This window comes from Sus scrofa, chromosome 6 (assembly GCF_054392235.1).
Source record: "Sus scrofa isolate SSC_HxYL_T2T_F1_AM1 chromosome 6, Sscrofa_HxYL_maternal_Yorkshire_Landrace_v2.0, whole genome shotgun sequence".
Classification (NCBI taxonomy): Eukaryota; Metazoa; Chordata; class Mammalia; order Artiodactyla; family Suidae; genus Sus; species Sus scrofa.
This window is the reverse complement of record NC_139388.1, coordinates 29,189,077-29,212,076: the sequence shown is the minus strand read 5'-3', so window position 1 is coordinate 29,212,076 and position 23,000 is coordinate 29,189,077. Positions and strand designations below refer to the sequence as shown.

The 23,000-nt window shown below is 49.8% G+C and overlaps 3 protein-coding genes across 5 annotated transcripts in view; 2 read left to right on the top strand and 1 right to left on the bottom strand.

Annotated features, from left to right (window-relative positions):
- The window catches only part of TK2 (thymidine kinase 2), a 1,024,677-nt gene that overhangs the window by 454,144 nt on the left and 547,533 nt on the right, over window positions 1–23,000 (top strand). The gene's annotated exons all lie outside the window — the stretch shown is intronic.
- On the top strand, window positions 598–5,369 carry B3GNT9 (UDP-GlcNAc:betaGal beta-1,3-N-acetylglucosaminyltransferase 9). 3 transcript variants are annotated; one of them, XM_021094042.2, is made up of 2 exons: window positions 598–688; window positions 2,575–5,369. In XM_021094042.2, the coding sequence occupies exon 2, from the start codon at window positions 2,601–2,603 to the stop codon at window positions 3,822–3,824; it is 1,224 nt and encodes a 407-aa protein (XP_020949701.1). In that variant the 5' UTR covers window positions 598–688; window positions 2,575–2,600; the 3' UTR covers window positions 3,825–5,369. The 3 variants fall into 3 exon arrangements, with proteins under 3 accessions (XP_020949701.1, XP_020949703.1, XP_020949702.1); XM_021094044.2 differs by lacking the exon at window positions 598–688 and adding an exon at window positions 2,127–2,280; XM_021094043.2 differs by lacking the exon at window positions 598–688 and adding an exon at window positions 2,151–2,276.
- Window positions 4,929–23,000, bottom strand: part of PHAF1 (phagosome assembly factor 1) — a 34,996-nt gene continuing 16,924 nt past the window's right edge. Inside the window, exons 5-17 of the mRNA XM_021094040.2 lie at window positions 20,139–20,182; window positions 17,452–17,531; window positions 17,080–17,174; window positions 15,796–15,893; window positions 15,592–15,704; window positions 11,673–11,806; window positions 11,210–11,293; window positions 9,383–9,465; window positions 8,931–8,974; window positions 8,254–8,297; window positions 8,043–8,101; window positions 7,321–7,393; window positions 4,929–6,709 (exon numbers count right to left, since the gene is read on the bottom strand). Of these exons, the coding sequence (XP_020949699.2) occupies window positions 6,623–6,709; window positions 7,321–7,393; window positions 8,043–8,101; window positions 8,254–8,297; window positions 8,931–8,974; window positions 9,383–9,465; window positions 11,210–11,293; window positions 11,673–11,806; window positions 15,592–15,704; window positions 15,796–15,893; window positions 17,080–17,174; window positions 17,452–17,531; window positions 20,139–20,182 (1,038 nt within the window). The 3' untranslated portion in view covers window positions 4,929–6,622. The remainder of the gene's footprint in view (window positions 6,710–7,320; window positions 7,394–8,042; window positions 8,102–8,253; window positions 8,298–8,930; window positions 8,975–9,382; window positions 9,466–11,209; window positions 11,294–11,672; window positions 11,807–15,591; window positions 15,705–15,795; window positions 15,894–17,079; window positions 17,175–17,451; window positions 17,532–20,138; window positions 20,183–23,000) is intronic.

The window sequence follows — 23,000 nt, the reverse complement described above, 5'->3', positions numbered from 1 at the left end:
CCAGACTCAGCTGAGGTCTTAAGGAAGCTGAGAGGGAGGGCTTAGACTGAGAAGGTTTAGACTGGCTGGCTCTAGGGGTAGGTGGATTTGCAGAGACCTGTTGGTGAGTGGGGGAGGCAGATGGCATGGGGCCTGGTAAGCCATTTTGAGTTGGATTTTATCCAGAGGCCAATGAGAAGCCTTTAAAGGGTTTTGGTAGATGAGGCTGGGAGGCTGGTAAGGATGCAGACTGAGAGAGGACAGTGGTCCAGACTGCAGCAGCTGGCAGCAGAGATGGAGGGAAGGGATGAACCCTGAGAGCTGTTCAGGACAAAGGATAACAAGCTTGGTGGGAGAGGACCTCAAAGTTTCTGCCTTTGCCAGCTGGGTGGAGGGTGGAGCTGCCTGCCGAGATAGGGGTCCTGGGGGAGGTGAAGTGCTTGCTTTGTCTGGGACAAGTTGGGCATGACATCCAAGGAGAGTCCAAGGATAGCTGTGCCTATGGTTTTAAGTTCAGGAGAGGGTCAAGGCTAAGGATTTAGAACCGTACAGGTGGGAGTGGGTGCCCAAGGGGAGGTCCTAAAGACCAATAAAAGAGCAGCCCAAAGAGGAGGGAGGAAACCTAGATTTGAAAGCCAGGGGAATTCACGCCTGCTGTGATGGAGGCTGCCATCCCCCAAGGCTGAAGAGTCAAGGCAAAGGCTAACAGGTGGGGGTTGTTTCTGGGACGTGGTGGGGACAAACTGAAGCCAGAGGGAGAAGCAGTAGAGGACTCCTGAGAAGTCTATGAACAGGAGAGTGAGGCTCAGAATGGAGGGTTTACTTTGTGAGGAAGAACACTGGGGGGAAGAAGTCAGAAGGAGCAGTCATAGCCACTGAAAAGAGGGTGGCATTGGGCAGCAGTGCCAGCTCCTGTAGTCTGCCCTCAGAAGTTTTGAGGCAGGTGAGTTCCCATTGTGGCACAGTGGTTAACGAATCCGACTAGGAACCATGAGGTTGCAGGTTAGGTCCCTGGCCTCGCTCAGTGGGCTAAGGATCCAGCGCTTCTGTGAGCTGTGGTGCAGGTCGCAGATGCGGCTCGAGGCTCGGATCCCGAGTTAGTGTGGCTCTGGTGTAGAACAAGCGGCTACAGCTCTGATTAGACCCCTAGCCTGGGAACCTCCATATGCCGTGGGAAGCGGCCCTAGAAAAGGCAAAAAGACAAAAAAAAAAAAAAAAAAAAAAAGTTCTGGGGCAAAGTGGGAAAGTGGGAGGTGGGGGTTGTCCACTCCAGTGCATGGGCTCTGAGTTCCAGGAAGAGAGAATTGGCATGAGAACTGGGTAAGGCCTGGACCCTCAATCTCCAGAGCACCTCTCTGTCTTCCTGGGTCCAGATTAAACCCTTTGCTCACTGGCCTACTTCAGGAGTCTCACAAACTGGCCTACCTGGCCTGCAGTGGGCCCAGGCTTGTTTTTTCCTACCCGCAGGAGACTATGTTGGCCTCGGGCACTAGGGGGTAGGGGACTCAGAACTGCCTCTGGGGAGACAGACTGAAGCGCTCATCTGGAAAGTTAAAGCATATAGGGCTGGCCTCCTGTCCTGTATCCCAGTGGATGGTTAGGGAGAGGGACAACAAGGGAGGACAGAGGAAAGAGTCCTGGACTAAATTCCAGAAAACCTGGGGCAGTGCTCTAACTTTCTGCATGTATGATCCTGGGCAAGTCACTTAACTCCCTAAGGGGCAGCGTCCCCATCTGGATCCTGTCTTGTGGAACCAGGGCCTGGTAAGCTGGAGTGGTGCATCCAAGGATGGGCTGGAAGGGGCCAGGTCGATGCCAAAGACACTGGGCCCCCAGGGATTTCCAGCTGGCATGCCCTGGGGTTGAGGCCAGGCCAGCCCCTACCCAGCTCTGGGGAAGCAGGGGTGGGGAAACTAACCACAAAGGCTGGCTAATGCTTCTTCCCGTTCCCCAGATTTGGGGATTGTGAGCCTGGATGGAGATCAGAACCAATGCCTTTTAGTTTACCCAGAAAGAGATGGCCGTGAGAATCCCTCTCAGAGATTAGTCCCCACTCGGAGAGAGCGCTCGCTCGGGCGGCGCCAGGGCGGAGCTGAGCTCCAGATGTCCGGGCGCGTACAGCTGTAGGGTCACGTGGCAGCAGCCTCGGTCCCCCCCTTCCTGCCAACGTTGCATTTGGCCCAGGCCCCGTCCATGGCCGCCCTTGGGACCCTGCGCTGAGCCCCGGAGGCCCCGGCATCCGGGGCCAAGCTGCTCCCAAGGGCCGAACGTGTGTCAGGATCCCAAGGATCGCCGTGGTGGGTAGGGATGGGTAGAAGGGATTCGGCCTCTGCGCGGGAAAGGGGTGGGGCCGCGGTTCTGCGTCTCCCTGCCCCGACTTTGGGGCACCGTCCTGGGCCGGAGCTGAGGGGGTGGGAGTCGGCTACTAGGAGTCACTTCTTGCCCTTGCAGAGTACCCATCCAGGTGGGGGGACAGGGTCCAAAGGAGGAGGTCATCGGAGGGGGATGAACGGCCGGTAGCCGGAGACCCCCGGCGTGTGGCTTTCAGACCCCCTCCCCTCGGTGTCGTGAACCCCTGACTCAGTTTCTCCGCAGGGGGCGCGGGCGCCGGCCACGCGGACATGAGGCGGAGGCTGCGCCTACGCGGAGAAGCATCTATCACGCTGCTCCTCGGCGCCGCCCTCGGCCTCCTGCTTTATGCGCAGCGCGATGGCGCGGCCCAGACAACGAGTGCGCCGCGAGCTGAAGGAGTGGCGGCGCCAGGGCCCACCCCGGGGGTCCGAGTGTTTGAGGCGCCGGACACGGGCGCGGCCCCGCCGGTCTATGAAGGGGACACGCCGGAGCCGCCCACGCCCACACCCACGGGACCCTTTGACTTTGGCCGCTATCTACGTGCCAAGGACCAGCGGCGCTTCCCTCTGCTCATTAACCAGCCACACAAGTGCCGAGGAAATGGCGTACCTGCTGACGGACCTGACCTGCTCATCGCCGTCAAGTCAGTGGCGGCGGACTTCGAGCGGCGCCAAGCCGTGCGCCAGACGTGGGGTGCTGAGGGTCGTGTGCAGGGGGCGCTCGTGCGCCGGGTGTTCTTGCTGGGCGTGCCCAGGGCCGCAGGCGCGGACGGGGCAGACGCGGCAGACGCGGAGGGGGCGGGCACTCGAACGCACTGGAGCGCTATGTTGCGTGCCGAGAGCCGCGCATACGCAGACATCCTGCTCTGGGCCTTCGACGACACTTTCTTCAACCTAACGCTCAAGGAGATCCACTTTCTGGCCTGGGCCTCCGCCTACTGCCCCGACGTGCGCTTCGTTTTTAAGGGCGACTCCGACGTGTTTGTGCACGTGGGAAATCTGCTGGAGTTCCTGGCGCCGCGGGACCCGGCGCAGGATCTGCTTGCAGGTGATGTGATCGTGCAGGCGCGGCCAATCCGCCGGCGGACCAGCAAGTACTACATCCCTGAGGCTGTATACGGCCTGCAGGCGTATCCGGCCTACGCAGGCGGCGGTGGCTTCGTGCTCTCTGGAGCCACGCTACACCGCTTGGCCGGCGCCTGCGCGCAGGTTGAGCTCTTCCCCATCGACGATGTCTTTCTGGGAATGTGTCTGCAGCGACTGCGTCTCACGCCTGAGCCTCACCCTGCTTTCCGAACCTTTGGTATCCCTCGACCTTCAGCCGCCCCGCACCTACGCACCTTCGATCCCTGCTTTTACCGCGAGCTGGTTGTAGTGCACGGGCTTTCGGCTGCTGACATCTGGCTTATGTGGCACTTGCTGCATGGGCCGCACGGGCCAGCCTGTGCACGTCCATGGCCTGTTGCTGCTGGCCCCTTCCAGTGGGGCCCCTAGCACCTATCATATAGCTCCTCACTCCGCTCATTCAGACCCAGTACGAAGTGGGAGGTAGTTTGAAGGGTAGGTTTCCCAGACCGTTTAGTGGTCTATGCGGTTCTTCCCTAGAAAGGGCATCCAGGCGTCTGCCTCCACGATGTGCCAGGGAATGCATTTGGTTCCTGCTGGCCCACCTTGCTGGAAGGTGACCTGGAACCAATCTAATGGTGGCTTTTGGAGATAGCCAGGGCTGAGACGGCGGAACACCAGGCTCTTTGCCAAGCAGGTGAACGTTTGGTCCTCCTACTAGGAATGTGTGTATTGTGGGTGGGGTGGTGGTGGCAGAGGCTCATGGAATGGGACCAGACTCCTTAGTTTGGAACTGCTAGGGTAATGCTGACAAATGTAGGTCTCCCTCAAGGCTGGACCCTATATGGAGGGGTAGGAGTCTGGCTTCAGTCTTCATGGAACTGGCAAGCATTCTGCCATAGCTCAATCTGAAAGCAGTTGTTTTTGCCTCAAAACTGCACCTCCAAATTGGATTTGTATACCTGTCCAGGTCTTTATTATTTTTTTCTTTTCTTTTTACAGCTGCACCTGAAGCATATGGAAGTTTCCCCACCAGGAGTCAAATCAGAGATGCAGCTGCTGATCTAAACCACAGCCACACCAACACCAGATCTTGGCCACCCACACCGCAGCTTGCTGCAATACTAGATCCTTAATCCACTGAGTGAGACCAGGGATCGAATCCACATCCTCATGGCTACTAGTGGGGTTTAACTCTTTGAGCCACAACGGGGAACTCCCTGTCTAGATCTTTAGATCTTCTAATGCCTACTTTCCTGGGACCAAATCCTTCTGAGCCCTGGACTAGCTGGAACATCAGGGATGGAGGCACAAAGGGACTCTGCACATTGTCCTACCTACTCTTCCAGCTACTAAGGGAAAAAATTCTTCACCTACACGATGCCAGTCTCCTGCTGGAGCCTGTGTTGCCCTGCACTCCTCAGAGGAGCCAAGGAACCTCTTCTAAGAATGCTGTGCTGTACATTTTCCCATATTCTTCAACCACTCCCTTTCTCAAAAAAAAAAAAAAAAAAATCAACACCTCCATGCTTATTTTAGTACAAACATCTCAGCAACAGCACATGGTGAGCTGCTGCTGGGGGCTTAGGTTTTTATTGGAGAAGGGGTATAGGCAGGGCAATGAAGAAGGCTCCCCCATTCTAGGAGGACAGGAACAGTCCTGGCTGCCCCACGGAAGGGAGTGCGGGGGTGGGTCTCTGGCCAGGCCATAGTCCACATGGGAAGACACACCAATCAGTCACAAAGTCATGGGAACGTCACACAAGCCTGGTTGTAGGGCCAGGCACCACAAAGAAGCCTGGGGCAGGTCCCCTGCACGTTCATTGTTAAACTATACAGGATGAGGCTGTACATGAGTTAATTACAAAAGAGTCGTATTTACAAAAATCTGTACACACATCTGAAAAACTCACAAAATTGTCATCTATGTATCACAAGTTACTAGACCAAAATATTAAAAATGGGATAAAATTATACATTTCTCTTCTCAATTCTTTTCAAAAGGATTAATAATATTCTTAAAGCACATATGCTACTTTCTTTTTAATTTCTTTTTTTCTTTTTTGGGGCCGCACCTGCAGTATATGGAGATTCCCAGGCTAGGGGTCTAATCAGAGCTACAGCTGCTGGCCTACACCACAGCCACAGCAATGCCAGATCCGAGCTGCGTCTGCGACCTACATACACCACAGCTCACAGCAACACTGGATCCTTAACCCACTGAGCAAGGCCAGGGGTGGAACCCGCAACCTCACGGTTCCTAGTCGGATTCCTTTCCGCTGCACCGTGATGGGAACTCCATATGCTACTTTCTTCAGCAAATCCCAAGAAGAGACTGAGCAGCCCAGCCCTCCTCGAGCCCCAGAGGCCTTGAGCCATCAGTGGGCCAGCCAGGGCACACTGTCCAGGGGCAGGGGAGCCAAGCCCACAGTGCAGAACAGAATGCTGAAACACAACAAAAGGACGAAGATGTCTTTGGCGAAAACTTTGGCATTAAATAAAAGAGGCAAACAGGATGGAAACATGCAGCCCTGCCAGCCAGGTTGGGGCAGAGTGGGGGCACAGGTGACCTTAGAGGCTGGCTCCAAGAAGGGTGGGAACCGGGCCTGGGTACGTACCTTGACGGTAGAAAGTTGTGTTTCAACCAGTTGGGTGTGCCTACTGGGCCTGGCAGGGAGCGCGTGCAAGAAAGGAACAGTGGTGGGCAGGTGGGCCACCTTGGCCACGCAGCCAGCTTCATCAAGTAACTCAAGTGGATGTAGTGCAAAAGTCGCAATGAAGTAATAAGGACATGCTACCTGCTTAACGGTCATGTGGCAATGCTGTGCCAAAGGCAGGTACCTATCCTTGTCCTGTTTGTTCCTGTCTCCTTAGCCACAGTAAGCGCCCCAAGTTTTCCCAATGTATGTGGGACAGGGGAGAGAGAACCCTGCCTCCCTATGTGTTAGTCCAGAGGCTCCTGGGTCCCGGTATCAAGGCTCAGAGTTTGTGCTTCTCTCTGCAGTCTGTGTTCCTGTTGGCACCAGCAGGCTGAGAATGGACAGAGGAACATTTGGGTCTCTCACCCATGGCAGAGCACCCAGCCTGAGCCCCACTGCAAAACATCACAACAGCCCTTCCACACTGGCAAGGTGTCCAAGGAAACCCACAAGGTGGCACAGGGAGGCCCGCTGAACAGGATGCGATGCAAAGTTCCATGGGGCAGATGGACATGGGTGGTGATGTCCCTAAGGGAGCTCTGCGGTTCTCAGGTGGGCACCAGGCCTGGGGGGGCCATAAAGGGTCACGGAGGCAATGTGGTTGTTCTGCATGACCTGATGTGAGAAGAAGACAGCAAGTCAAGGAGTCACTGAGGGGATACAAGCAGAGCAGGCAACAAGACCCCTAAAAACCACCAGTGGGACCAGTACTGGGCTGTGACCACAGAGAAGGGACCTGCGGCAGCTCCTGTGCAGAGGGGTTGGAGATTGTGTGTGCAATACACCTGCACACAGGACTGGGCTGACTCATGAACATCCCCCAAATTATGCTAGGGGTCATCTCTACCCCCGCCTGTCTGTTCCTCTAGGGTACATAAACGTCACCACACCCATGTGTCCAGTGCTGGAACCCCCAGGGACCTGCTGAAGGTATGGCATCCAGATGGGACAACAACAGGGCAGGCCATTCTTCCCCCAAGCCAGTGGGCCCTCCACGGCCACTCACCTCATAGCATGCTCATTCATATGGCATTTAAAGGCCCCCAACACCCCAGGACTGAGTCCCCGTTGCCCTGTGGTTCCCTTTCCTATTGTACTCACATTTTAAAATATAAATGTGGGACCCCCATTTCCCCTCACCTTGTGGGATTAAGCTTCCTCAGGCCCTCCTCTATCTCCTGCCTGTCCCTGCCATAACCACTGGTCCCTCAACCCCCAGGACTTACTTCAAAGATCATCCGCTGAAGACCAAAGCAGAAGGTGGAGCCAAATGGATTGGTGTTGTTTGGGGAGGAGGACCTGAGGCCAGGGAAGCCAGAATTAGAGAGGGAGACAGAGGCCAAGGCCAGGTGGGACATCCAGTCCCTTTAGGATGGGGGCTATTAGCCAGTAGTCCCTCATGGCTATGAGTGCCTATTTTACACACAGGCCTTTGAGGTCCCAAGCAGAGTGACTGATCTCATTCAAGCTCTGGATCCTATGTAGTCCAGTTGGCACAGAAAATTATTACGCAACTGGACTGGAGTGGTTTATTATGCAACTGGACTGGAGTGGTGCAAAGTCAGGAGGGAGAGGGAGCCTAAGACAGCATGGCAACCAGGTACTAGGCTGTGAACTACAGCAGGCATAGCCATTTTGATGGGGGAAAAAAAGAGCCCAGGACAGCTAGTCAAAACCGCCTCCCTTTCTGAATAGAGGTGAAAAGGTCCCCATACCTGGAGGTAGGTGGGGGTGGGGGGTGGGAGGTTAGCTGTCCCCATGGGGCAGCCTCTCTGGTGTAGGTAAACATGCAGAACAGTTGGCCCAGTCCTAACACGCAGGAAGCATGTTGGTGGCAAGACCAGAAATTTCTGTCATATTTAAGCCACATCTACTGCTAGGCTTCCCTAGGCCTTCTAGGCTATGAAGATCTAGATGGGGTGGTCAGAGGCAGCAACCTTTCACTCACCTGTGCAGGACAACAGGCTTCTCCACAGGGTGGCCTAGGAGCTCCTGGATGTTGTCCCACTGTAAGAGGGGTGGGAGTGGCAGGGGATTAGCAGGGATCCAACCGCACTTGGGATCAACGGCTGGTCCAAAGGATGAGGGGACCCAGACTGCTGACAGGCTCATGCCAACCTCATTTTCAGACTGTGTTAGGTGGGAAAATAGGAGCTTACCTTACTGTAGGTTGTGCATGTTTCTGTCTGACCATCTGTGTTTTCTGAAAGAGAACACAGGGTAGCTGGTGGTTGGCCCGGCCTGGATTTAGTTCAGACACCTGCTCAGATAGATGGCTGAGCCCACCTGTAACCTCAGCCCTAGCCATCCTATGACTGGGATTGAAGTTGGGAAATGAGCAATCCCACAGTCACAGGATAAGACCTTGAAGGCCTCCAAGAGACTACAGATCAAGAACAATGTGGCCCCCAAAACAGAGAGACCAACCCAGAGTTGCTGAGGCTACAGGCAGAAGCTGATGGGCAAAGATGCCACAAACCCAACCACTCTCTCTGCTTGGATCGCCATCTCTTCTCACGGTGCGAGACTGACTCTAAAACCTTTCCTTTAACAAACTTGACTGGTATCCATGAGGATGCAGGTTCAATCCCTGGCCTCAATCAGTGGGTTGGGGATCCGGCAATGCCCTGAGCTATGGTGTAGGTTGCAGAAGCGGCTCAGATCCTGCATTGCTGTGGTTGTGGTGTAGGCCGGCAGCTGTAGCTCCTATTTGACCCCAAGCCTGGGAACTTCCGTGCTGCAGGTGTGGGCCTAAAAAGACCAAAAACAAACAAACAAATAAATACAATTTTAAAAACCCCACCTTTTCCTTACCCTGAGGACACTGAGGACTCACCTCTCTTTATGGTTAGTGGGATCTTGAACTCACAGCGGTGATAACTAGAGAGAGAAGGCAGATAGGTAAAGGCTGGTCTCCCCTGGGGGGACTGATCACCCCCACATTGCAACCCTGCACCCCAGGAAAAACAGAATCAAGCACACTTGCCCAAAGCTCCAGCTCTGGGACCAACACAGTGTTCACTGGGAGAGGCCAGATTTGGGCAGGTGAGTCAAATAGAAAAGTGCATAGTTTCAGGGTCTGATGACCCTATCACCCTGGCTAAGAGGCTAAGTTTTCTGAACCCATCTTCCTGTTTGTAAAATGGGTGTAAATGGAGAGATAGAAGGTCATGGGACACTATACCAGGAACAGAGCAAACACTCAGGAAATGTTCACTTTCCATGAAACAGCAAACATCCAAAGTGATGAACTCTCTTGCCTGAAGGGGCAGGAAGAGTTATACTCACATATTAAAATTATAATGTCCAGGGTAATTGGTGTGTAAGACAAACTTCTTCACTTTGTGTGTATTCGCATCAAAGAGGATGTCCTGGGATAGAAAAGAAGGATGCCCAAGTGGGGAAGGTTACTGAGGCAGGGCAGGGGCTTTTTGAGGGCATGTCCAACTTGGAGACACCTACTCCACAATGGGGATGCCCATGGGGAACAGCTTTCTCCCAAATAACAGTCCAGGGAACAGCGGAGGCCGCATGTGACAGGATGATGACACACATCCAACCAGGTTTCCCCATTCCAAACCTTGTACCAGTGGGACCAACAGGTACAAAGTGCTACAGCTCCCACTGCTTGGGGACACGATCAGGAAGATCTTTCTGGACAAAAGGTGCCTGATTAAAAACCTAACCAAGCATAGATTTTTGGCTTAAAGGCTACCGAGAAGATTCAGGGGCCCCCTGACTCTCAAGGGGCTCAAGGTACCTGGCTATCCTGAATGCCATGACTTGCCGACCCTTTCGGCTTCCATAGGCCCTCTCTGTGGGAGTCAGCAACCCCCAGAACTGAAGTTCCAGCTTCTAGCCAGGACTCAGATCTGGATATGACATAGCCTATTGAACACTTCCTCACACCCCACCACACCCTTCTCAGCTTTGTCTCCTGCCAGCTGGTCACGTCTGTGACTCCAGGGTTACCCCTGACTCCACTCCTCCACTGATAGCTGCAACATGTCTTGGAGTTCCCGTGGTGGTGCAGTGGAAATGAATCTGACTAGGAACCATGAGGTTGCGGGTTTGATCCCTGGCCTCGCACTGTTAAGGATCAGGTGTTGCCAGAAGCTGTGATACAGGTCATAGATGCAGCTTGGATCCTGTATTGCTGTGGCTGTGGTGTAGGCTGGCAGCTGTAGCTCCAACTAGACCCCTAGCCTGGGAACCTCCATATGCCACGAGTATTGCCCTAAAAAGCATTAAAAAAAAAAAAAAAAAAAAAAAAGGTATAACATGTCCTATTAGGGCTGGTCCATTCACTCCATCTTCCCTAATGCTCATCATCAAGTTGGTCCTTGAACTCAAAGAGGTCTAGCTTATAATGTTGCCATCCCCTCCTGCCATCATCCTAACCTCAAGATTTTATGATCCCAGTGCCACTCCCCCACTACTCCTGGTGCCTCTTTAGTCTTTTCCACATTGGCAGACCCAGTCCCCCTCCTTCATGCCTCTCTGAAGTAGATTCTTTCTTTTCTGCTTCAGGACCTCAGGTCCTAGAAAGCTGAAAGGTCTGAAGACCCAAGATCCAGGCCAGCCCTGACCTCTGAGATGTATTCCGCTGGTGCATGTTCACACAGTCATGCCTCACACGCATCACAACTACCAGCTGGACTGTCAGCACTGATGGTGGCCACAGCTCCATTCAGCACATTAGGTACAGAGGCATTGGGCCGCAGCAATGCATTGTGGGTGATACCCTAAAAATAGGTAAGCAAACACGCCCAGTCTTTAAGGCCTTTTCGTATCCTTGTTTTGTGGCTGAAGAAGAGATTCCTATATTTTACAAAACAGCAGTTCCCAAAACTTAACTTGAATGATTCTGTCGCCTCTACTTGTGGGACATGTCTCTCTCAGAAGAGAAATCAATATATACTCGGGAACTCGTGTATTGTTTCTCAGCAATTTGGGTGACCAGAAAGGCCTACTTTGGGGTACCAATGCCAATGCAAGATGGCACTGGTAAAGGCAGCTGGAGTAGGTTACAGCTGCGTGTGGACACACAGGTGTGCCCAGGTGCACTGTTCACCCCCACAGAAATGGAATGTTCTCTAAGCAATCACAACTTACCACTCCAAGAGTGAAGTAGTTAAAAAAGTAGTCATTGCACTTGGATGGAACTTGTTTATGAGGAGAAGGAGAATGAATCTTCATCTGTTGGGGAAAAAAATTACCATGAACTAAAATCTAACGCCTGAATACAATTCTTAGATTAAATGAATCTACACACTGTGTTTCTTGTATAACATTAATCTGTGGGGTAAGCAAGAGTGTGGGAATCCCATATGCTGGTGCCAAACAACCCAGCTGGCTTTGGGTGACTATAGACTGGGCCCTGGTCTCCAAGGAAAGGCAGAACCATTTGACCAACAAGGCTCAGAAAAGAGCTTTTAATTTACTTCTCCATCAACATTAATAGAACAGGTTCTATGGGAAAATAGCAAATATTTTATATTTACTCAATTATTAAGTTCATGCAAATTTTAAAAAATAGTGAGAACACCTATTCATTTTACAAACACATTTCTCCTACCTTGTCTTCTGACTTGTAGAACACTTTGTGTGGAGAGCCAAGCATGCTAAGAACATCTTGGCAGGAATCACCAAAATACACTGAGCGTTCAAATACCCGCATCTTGGCATCTGCTAATAGGCCAGGTCCACAACCTGCAGGGAACAAGGTAGGAATGGTCCCAATCAGGGCCTGCTAGCCCTCAGCCCAGGGTCCCAGGAGCCCCAGCGAGACCAGTGGCTGCATGTTGCATCATCAGGTCCAGCTAGGGGCAAGACTGCATGCAAGCAGAAATAAGGTCACAAGGACTTGAGATGCTACAAAAGATCACTATCTACTCAAAATAATGTCAGAGACTCATTCAATACCATAAAAATGACATGAAACTCTGGAAATGACACTCAGTGGCTCACCAAATATTTACCATGGGGTTGGACACTTTGCTAGATGCTCAAGAAACAATGGTGAGCAAAACAGGTGCAGTCTCTGCCCACGCTGGAGCTTATGGCGTAAAAATTCCAATCAGACCATAACACAACTGTGGTAAAATAAACAGGAGCACAGATGCTACTGAAGTGTATAAAAGGGTGCTATTATTATCTCTAGCCACTTTCCAGGTCCCGACAAGATACAAGGATTGACGTTAAGAAGTACTTCTCAGGGAGCTCCCGTTGTGCCTCACCAGTAATGAATCAGACCTGAATCCATGAGGACTCGGGTTCGATCCCTGGCCTTACTCAGTGGGTTGAGAATCTGGCGTTGCCATTAGCTGTGCTGTAGGTCACAGACACGGCTTGGATCAGGCGTTTCTGTGGCTGTGGCATAGGCTGGCAGCTGTAGCTCCAATTCGACCCCTAGCTTCCATACTGCTGTGGGTGCAGCCCTAAAAAGACAAAAACAAACAAAAACAACAACAAAAAGAAGTACTTCTCAATGGTAACCCCCAACTAGAGACCGGACCTGAAGATAACTCTATAAAAGAGCCAAGAGCAAAGCACCCATTAACTTAATTACTCCCTAATTCCACAAACACCAGACCTACTAACACACAAAAGGATCAGACCACAGCCGCAGCTGTGACCAAAGCCACAGGTGGGACAATGCAGAATCCATAACCCATTGTTCCAGGCCGGGGATTGAACCTACGCCCCAGCACTCCTAAGATACCACATATCTTGTTGTGCCACAGTGAGACCTCTGGGAAGAATCCTTAAATCCCAACTTTGGGAGCTCCTGTTGTGGCTCAGCTATAACAAACCTGACTAGTACCCATGAGGATGCGGATTTGATTCCTGACCTTGCTCAGTGGGTTAAGGATCCCATATTGCCGTGAGCTTAGGTATAGGTCGCAGATCTGGCATTGCTGTGAGCTGTGGTGTAGGCCAGCAGCTGCAGCTCTGATTTGATTGCTAGCCTGGGAGCTTCCATATGCCTCGGGTGTGGCCCTAAAAAGACAAAAAAAACCCCAAAAACAAAAAACTAAAAAAACTAAAAAAACCAACCCTGACTTTGCCTAGTACATTTCAGAAATGTTTCCAGTTAAACACATATACATACAAGTGCTTGTGGAATAGCAAGAGACACACCAACAGTAAAAATTCCCCCATTCTGTGGATAGGAAGACAAAAGCGTTTTGCCCAAAATAAAAAAAGAAGCCAAGAATCCGAGGATTGCAAGTCCTGGTACTGTGAACCACCACCATCACCTTCCTTTGTACATGGCTTTACAGCCAACAAAGCTCTTTCTTGTATAACAATCCACTTGCTACATATAGAAGATTTCAGGGATTCAAAATCTGAATTTTGAAGTTCTAAGTTCTCCAACTAACCCAAGACTCTTTCATCACAGCATACATAAACTGAGTGGCAGAGTAAAAACTGTTTAACCAGGTCCTGGGAAAAAGCAGAGTTCACATTTAACCTGTTCAGAAATCCTGCAGCTCAAGCAAGCCTGGGTGACCTATGGAACCCACCAAATGTCCTGCCAAGCTGGACTGTGCAGGAGGTCCCTTGTGGCACAGCCGGGTAAGGATCTAGGAACTGTCACTGCAGATGTGGCGTAGGTTCAATCCCTGACTCCAGAAGTTTCCGCATGTATTGGGTACAGCCAAAACCCCCCCCAAACCAAAAAAAACCCTATGTGCCCAAAGTCTCCAGGTACTAAATACTTGTGAATGGATCAGATAGGGTTACGGGGGGCACCCTTCACAGGTGAGTCTCCTCTCTTGTCTCACTCCACCTGAAGCCTCCTCAGGTAAATCACCCTTAGTTTTAGGAGACTATTTTAGTTTCTGATTCCCTGGAGTGAATCCTATAAAATCTGGTGGGGAAAGACAGCTGAATGGCCTTTTCCTGTAAAACATCACTGTAGTCACACTCTGTAGGATAAAGATGTGAGAAATGGGTTGGCTGGGACAAGCTACCCTTCTGCTTGCCGAAGCAAACTCTCAATGAGTACTGGGTTGGACAACAACTCAGTATTTTCCCCACTGACTTTACAGGTAGTGAGACTGCTAGGAGTGTCCTATATAGAGTGGCGGTCAGAACTGGCTGAGACCTCCACTCTCAAAAGGCTCCTCCTACTGTCACCTGGGATAATCACAACATCCCTAACTACCCTGTTGTTTCAAGCAGCAATACTCCTGAGAAGACAGACCTAAATCACTTGACCTGGCTGCTATATGTCAATTCTCTTAAAAACCCATACCTCAAGGGCAACAGTCCTTTAAGTACCTGGTGTTCTGCCATGGCTAGAAAACATTTTTTTTTTTGTCTTTTGTCTTTTTTGTTGTTGTTGTTGTTGTTATTGTTGCTATTTCTTGGGCCGCTCCCGCGGCATATGGAGGTTCCCAGGCTAGGGGTTGAATCGGAGCTGTAGCCACCGGCCTACGCCAGAGCCACAGCAACGCGGGATCCGAGCCGCGTCTGCAACCTACACCACAGCTCATGGCAACGCCGGATCGTTAACCCACTGAGCAAGGTCAGGGATCGAACCCGAAACCTCATGATTCCTAGTCGGATTCGTTAACCACTGCGCCACGACAGGAACTCCATAGAAAACGTTTTAAAAAATTTCTAACCTGGAGGCTCTCAACTTATTGAACTGTTCAGGGGATTGAGTTCAGAGTTTATATACCAGATTCCTAACAGTTGAGAACTGATGTCCCAGACAGTGATGCAAGACCTCAGCTTATGAACAAAGACTGGCTAGACTATGAGCTCCATGAAGGCACAGCCCCTTTGTGGTACTCACAGTCCCCAGGCCATTTTTATGAAGGCAAACGCCACACCGGAGGATCTTTGTACCACTAAGCATAAACCAAGGTCCAAAGGAGCTGAGTTTGTCCAAGCACAAGAAAATCACAGGATGAGGCATGGATCCTGGAGAGACAAGCTACTGAAGGCAGCAAATCTTTTTTTTTGGGGGGGCTGTGGCCATGGCATGTGGAAGATTCTGGGCCAGGGATGGAACCCATGCCACAATAGCCATCGTAGCCACTGTAGTGACAATGCCAGATCCTTAACCTGTTGTGCAACAAGGGAACTCCAGCAACTATTTTTGTTCACAGCCAGCAAAACCTAGCAGGGCATGGCCAAACCACAATTTTCTCTTTCCAGTCCAATCTAAGAAATGGGCACAAAGGGTGGGAAATGGGAAAAAAGACAATACCATAGCCCTAGCTCCAGTACCTGGGAACCACACAGTTACCTCAGTACACAGAAGGCTTATTATGCACATGCTGAGGGAAGCAGTTTTACTGTGTAAGATTTGCTCAATATAAGACTATGTCTTATCCCTTCACAAATTTAAATGAAATCTTTAATAACCATAAACATCAGCATGATTTGTCTTCTACCAACTATCCCTAACCACATAGGATTTTAGACTATCTCAATAAGGATATAACAGAGAATCCACCACCCCAAAGCCAGTAACTGACCTGCAGCAAGTAGGCGAAGTCGTAAACCTGAGGGTCCAGTTCCATCTCGAACTACATCTACACTCTCGGCATACACATTGCCCAGGAAACAGCTCAGAGGCATCACAGGAGCCCTAGGTGCAGGCATAGAGTGAGCAAAGGCTTCACCCTCCCTCCCAGGGAGCTCATGGCTTTAGCATGAAGTTCATGCTTCCCCACACATACTTGGTATCCTGTAGGCTATTTCCACTGTATATGTACATTCGTTTCACAGTTGCTCCGTGGGGTATCTGGAGAGAAGCCAGACCATGGGCAAAATTGGGCTGCAAACATAAGACAAATATTTCACTAAAAGCACACGGGAGGCCATGGGGCTCAGGCTCTGGCATTTCCCCAAAACTCATGGTCTTTAAGAACTGGTCAGGCCAAAGCACACAGTCCAAACTACCTCCAAGTAAAGTTCTTTTTTTTTTTTTTAATTTTTAAAAATTTTCTTATTTTTATTTATCTTTTTTTCCCCTTTTTCGGGCCACACCTGAAGCATATGGAAGTTCCCAGCTAGGGGCTGAATAGGAGCTGCAGCTGCTGGCCTACACCACAGCCACAGCAACACCAGATTCAAGCTGCATCTGTAACCTACGCTGCAGCTTCTAGCAACACTGGATCCTTAACCCATTGAGTGAGGCCAGGGATCAAACCTGCATCCTCATGGACACTATGTCAAGTTCTTAACCTGCTGAGCCACAATGGGAATGCCAATCTTTTTTTTTTTTTTTTTTTTAAATGGCTGCATCGCAGCATATGGAGTTTCCAGGCCAGAGACTGACTCTGAGCCACTGCAACTGGATCCTTAACCCACTGCGCCACAGCAGGAACTCCCATGCAATTTCATCTTTAATTATTTCATAACTGTAAGGATGCTGATACCTAAGGATAAAATCTCTCAAATTATAAGACCATTAAGAAAAACTGGGGTATTTGGAGTTTTAAAGCACATGACATGGGAGTTCCATTATGGCTCAGTGGTAAGGAACCCAATTAGTATTCATGAGGACACGGGTTCAATCCCTGGCCTTGGTCAGTGGGTTAAGGATTGGTGTTGCTGTGAGCTGTGGTGTAGGTCGCAGACAAGGATTGGATCCTGAGTTGCTGTGGCTGTGGTGTAGGCTGGCAGATGAAGCTCTGATTTGACCCCTAGCCTGGGAACTTCCATATGCCACAAGTGAGGCCTTAAAAACAAACACAAACAAACAAAAAAGCACATGACATGGATATACTTCTGAAAAGTGGGGTCAAGCTCACTTTTTAGTTGGAAGCACCCTCTTTCTGGGAATGCCAGCTTTGGCTTTGTTCTGTCAACTTCACCCACTCCATCCCTTTGGCCCCTAAAGACCTCAGAATGAGGAAACCAAAGAAAGGGTATCTATCCAGCATCCTCCAACGGCACAGTCTGCTGACCTTTATCACCTGGGCACTAAGCAACAATATCAAGCAAAGAGAAGAGCTAACCTCGTACTTGGGAGCCTCAATCCATGAGTCTAGCTGAAAAGAGAAAGACAGTCCTCTGAAGTTGAGATGGAAGAGCTGCTCAGCAGAGTTGTACACTGTGGGAGTGAGAAGAAAATGACGTGGATGAGTGGCATCAGAAGTTGCAAACACAAACCAGTCTGGCAGGAAGTAATGACTAGCAACACCTTCCTTGTGTCTCCTTTCTGAATTGACCTACTAGGAGAAAACAAGGGGCAGGTGCTTTCCTTCACAAGGACCAACCCCCACATCCTAGAGAAACGTGGCTTTGGGGGCTTGGGCTGGCACCATTTGCCAGGTTTATTAATGTGGGCTGCTACAGATGACCAGAGGAATCAGATGGACTTGGCTTACCTCCAGGATGGGTTGCACCAAAAGACTGGTCAATCTGCTCAATGGTGGGAGCTATGGCTTGAGAATTGAAATGCACGCCACTGAAAAACAAAGATACTTTTTAACACCAGGCTGTGCACGATGGGCTCACAGATCACTGGAGACGGTGGCTGGAAGACTTACTCTTAAAACACAGGTAGGTAAGCCTACAATTATACCAAAATAAAAGTTTAGCTATAGGATTTTCTTTTTTTTCTTTTTTCTTTTTGTCTTTTTGCCATTTCTTGGGCCGCTCCTGTGGCACATGGAGGTTCCCAGGCTAGGGGTCGAATCAGAGCTGTAGCCGCCGGCCTACGCCAGAGCCACAGCAACGTGGGATCCGAGCCGTGTCTGCAACGAACACCACAGATCACGGCAACGCCAGATCCTCAACCCACTGAACAAGGCCAGGGATCGAACCCACAACCTCATGGTTCCTAGTCGGATTCATTAACCACTGAGCCACGTCGGGAACTCCAGCTATAGGATTTTCTTTCTTTCTTTTTTTTTTTTTGCTTTTGAGGGCCATCCCTGGGGCATATGGAGGTTCCCAGGCTAGGGGTCTAATCAGGGCTACAGCTGCCAGTCTACACCACAGCCACAGCAATGCCAGATCCAACCTACACCATAGCTCACGGCAACGCCAGACCTTTAACCCACTGAGCGAGGCCAGCGAAGGAACCCGTGACCTCATGGTTCCTAGTTGGATTCATTTCTGCTGCACCATGATGGGAACTCCTAGCTATAGGATTTTTAAATAAGGGACAATTAATGAGGTCAGAAATAGTCAACTCTCCCAAGGATGATACAGAGAATTAGTCCCCTAGGTCCTCCTAAGAGGACTGTGGCCACCAGGCCCAGTTCAGAAGGAAATATATCTGGCTTCAGCCCCATGGCATTTGGACTTGGATCAAGAGTGGTCACAGAAATACACAGTGTGGGGACTTCCCATAGTGGCACAGTAGGTTAAGAATCTGACCGTAGTGGCTTGGGTCACTGAAGAAACACAGGTTTAATCCCCGTCCCGGTGCAAGTCGGTTAAGAATCCAGCATTGCCATAGCTGTGGTTTAAGTCACAGCTGCAGCGTGGATTCAGTCCCTGGCCTGGGAACTTCCATATGCTGCAGGTGTGGTCATTAAAAAAACAAAACAAAACAGTGAACAGTATTAAGGTGGTTTCCCAGGATGTCAACTAGTAGTTTAGCTACACCTTCTTAAAAAGGGATCAATGTCTTAAAAGAAGGGTAGAGGCAAGCAAGGCAGCTTGTCTTCCTAACAGGCAGAAGAGCCAGCACTCATGGACTTGGGGAACAGGTATGCAGATGGGAAGGAACGGATCCCAATCAAAGGAAAAACATCTTGGAGGGAGGTGGGCTTGGGAGCAAAGAGAGGCATATGATTTCAGATGATGAGTTCAAAGATAAGTCATTTTTAACTTTAAGGATATGGTTGATTATTATTATTTTGCTTCTTAGGGCGGCACTAGCAGCATATGATGGTTCCCAGGCTAGGGGTCGAACTGGAGCTAGAGCTGCTGGCCTAAGCCACAGCCACAGCAACAGGGGATCCAAGCTGCCTCTGCAACCTGTACTACAGCTCACTGCAACGCAGGATCCTTTACCCACTGAGTGAGACCAGGGATCGAACCCACAACCTCATGGTTTCTAGTTGGATTCCTTTCTACTATGCCACAACAGGAACTCGTTAAGGATAATGTCTAAAGGTTAAGTATAATTTTTTAAATATAATTTATAGAGCACCTGTTTTTAACCAAGCACTGTGCTATGTGCTTTACCAGCATTATCTCACGTAATCTTCCTAACCCAGCAACCACATTATTGGTTTTATTTCTCTGATGAGAAAACAAGCTCACAGAAATTAAGTGATTTTTCCAATTTCAGAGAGTAATAAAATGAAGCCATTACTCAAAGCCAGGGCAGCCTGATTCTAGACCCCTTGCTCTTACCCACCACTGACTCTTAAGAGGGTAAAGAGAAGCCAGATCTTACCACGTATGAAGTCCCCAACAAGAATATGTGGGGTCAGTGCTATTACACATTTGCTTTATCCATTTCTCTGTCAGCAAACACTGCTTGAATCAGCCCAGGAACTGATCCCTTTCATACCCTCGAAAAGGGAAGTCTGTTAAGGAAGCTTACTGAATGGAATATTCTAGGTGCCAGCACAGCACCTAACCATAATGGGGGCTCAAATATTTGCACACCAGTCAATTCCTATCATTCTAAAAAGCAGATTCTGGCCCCCCAGTAGTGATCTTTTGGCATTCTCTTTAGCATAGGCTTTGGAGTCTGATCTATTTGGTTTATTCTACCTCTGGTAGTCATGAAAACACAAGCTGCCAAAAGAGGCTATGAAGGGAAGGGCACTTATGACCCAGGAGAGAGTCACAGACCTCTGAGCTGAGGTCCTGCTTTATTCTGGGATTAAATAAATGACATTTACGTGAAGTGTTTCACACACAGTGTGTTAATGAGATTTCCCTTTCTTCCTCAGGAAACTGGATAGGTTTCAAGGCTGCCTGAGGAAATCATGACACCAGGCTATAATCCCAGAGCTGTTGTAGATGGGAATCCTTTACTAACTTAACATGGGTAGGAGATAAAGCTCATGTGTATCAAGCCTATGACATATACCATGAGAAAACTTACCAATATTTTAACTTTACTTTAGTCAAGTCATATACTTCAATCACCTAAAAACAAAAACAAAAAACAAAATGTTTAAGAGTTGTTAAAGCTCTGTAGTTGAGGGAGTTCCCTTCATGGCTCGGGTTCAATCCCTGGCCTCACTCAGTGGGATGAGGATCTGGCGTTGCCATGAGCTCTGGTCTAGGTCGCAGACGTGGCTCAGATCCCGAGTTGCTGTTGCTGTGGTATAGGCCAGTAGCTCCGATTCGACCTCTATCCTGGGGACTTCCATATGCCTTGGGTGTGGCCCCCCCCCCAAAAAAAGAAAAAAAGCTCTGTAGTTGAAAAGATTACTTTTTGTTCTCAATTTTTTTCCTTTTCTTTTAGGGCCACACTTGTGGTATATGGAAGTATCCAGGCTAGGGGGGTCAATTAGAGCTGCAGCTGCTGGCCTACAGTCACAGGAATGCTAGATCTGTGTTGCATCTGCAACCTACTGCAGCTTGAACTGGCAATGCCAGATCCTTAACCCTCTGAGGAAGGCCAGGGACTGAACCCACATCCTCATGGATACTAGTCTTGTTCTTAGCCTGCTAAGCCACAATAGGAACTCATTTTTTTTTTTCTTTTCTTTCCCTGTTTTTTTTTTTTTTTTTTTTTGGACTGTACCCATGGCATGTGGAAGTTCCTGGGCCAGGGACTGAACCCACACCACAGCAGCGACTTGAGTCACAGCAGTGACAACTGCTCAACCCACTGAGCCACCATGGAACTCCTCTGAGTCAGGTTTTTATATTTCATCTACTGCTGGGTCATACAGAAGATTGCACATACCATGCTATAGGACAGTGAAAGCACCACAGAAACAAATTCATGTAGCTTGTTAAGGCTGTAACCTGTAAGGGGGATACTGAGCCCTTCCTTTTATTCCATACTCGGCTGCATTATAAAAACCCATTGTGGTACAGTGGAAACAAATCCAACTAGTATCCATGAAGATACAGGTTTGATCCCTGGCCTCCCTCAGTGGGTCGGGGATCCAACGTTGCCATGAGCTGCGATGTAGGCTGCAGCTGCAGCTTGGATACGAGTTGCTGTGGCTATGGTGTACGCTGGCAGCTACAGCTCCGCTTTGACCCCTAGCCTGGGAACTTTCATAAGCCAACGGTGTGGCCCTAAACAGGAAAAAACAAAACAAAACAAAACCCACTTTAAAAAAACAACTTCAGGGAGTTCCTGTCGTGGCTCAGTGGTTAGTGAATCTGACTAGGAACCATGAGGTTGCAGGTTCGATTCTTGCTCAGTGGGTTAAGGATCCATAAACTGTGGTGTAGGTTGCAGACGTGGCTCCGATCCAGCGCTGCTGTGTCTCTGGCGTAGGCCAGCGGCTACAGCTCCGATTCGACCCCTAGGCTGGGAACCTCCATATGCTGAGGGAGCGGCCCTAGAAATGGCAAAAAACAAACAAACAAACAAACAAACAAACAAACAAACAACAGCTTCAAAGAGTTCTCTCATGGTGCAGTAGGTTAAAGATCTGGTGGTGTCAATTCAACAGCCTGGGTCACTGCTATGGCGGCAGGTTCAATCCCTGGCCCAGGCACTTCTACATGCTATGGACATAGCCAAAAAAAAAAAGGTTTGGAGTTCCTGCCATGGCACAGTGGATTAAGAATCTGACTGCAGGAGTTCTCGTCGTGGCGCAGTGGTTAACGAATCCGACTAGGAACCATGAGGTTGCGGGTTCGGTCCCTGACCTTGCTCAGTGGGTTAACGATCCGGCGTTGCCGTGAGCTGTGGTGTAGGTTGCAGACACGGCTCGGATCCAGCGTTGCTGTGGCTCTGGTGTAGGCCGGTGGCTACAGCTCCAATTCAACCCCTAGCCTGGGAACCTCCATATGCCGCGGGAGCGGCCCAAGAAATAGCAACAACAACAACAACAACAACAACACAACAACAAAAAAGATAAAAGACAAAAAAAAAAAAAGAATCTGACTGCAGCAGCTCTGGTCGCAGCAGAGGTACAGGTCCAATCCTCAGCCCAGCACAGTGGGTTAAAGGGTCTGGCATTGCCTCAGCTGTGGCTTAGATTCAATTCCTGGCTTGGGTGTGGTTTACCAATTAAAAAAAAAAAAGAAAGAAAAGAAAAAAGAGGGAGCTCTATCCTACTGGAAAACAAGTCATATTATATTAGCTTAGGTCAAGTGTTACAATAGTCAGCTACAAATTTATTTATTTATTTATTTATTTATCTTTTTATAGGGCTGCTCCCGCAGCATATGGAGGTTCCCAGGCTAGGGGTCTAATCGGAGCTACAGCTGCTGGCCTATGCCATAGCCACAGCAACGCCGGATCTGAGCTGTGTCTGCGACCTACATCACAGCTCATGGCAATGCTGGATCATTAACCCACTGAGTGAGGCCAGGGAGTGAACCTGCAACCTCATGGTTCCTAGTCGGATTGTTTCTGCTGCACCACGACGGGAACTCCCAGCTACATATTTAAATGAAGAGCATCTGATCAAACCTGGAGAAGTTCAGGACCCTTGTGAAATTTCAAAGGGTCAGATGAAATGCCAAGAATTCAGGGAGGAGACAAAGGAAAAGGTATTGAACGCCCATCCTCTTTTGATGCCAAGTAATGAACACTCTGAAGTCCTCTATATAATGCTGTCAAGGGCTAGGCAGCCAGCAGCATCACTATTATCCTCCAGCTGAGAGGTCAGACTCCCACTGTAGACTAACAAGCAGAACTGGTTCAACGGCTGTTTGCCCTGACAATCAGGGCTTCATCCTGGAAAGGGCTGTGGGTTTCTGGGTGCAGGAGCACCTGGCATTGTCACTGGAGCAGAAATAATAAGGCGCAGCTATTCTGATCCCACCT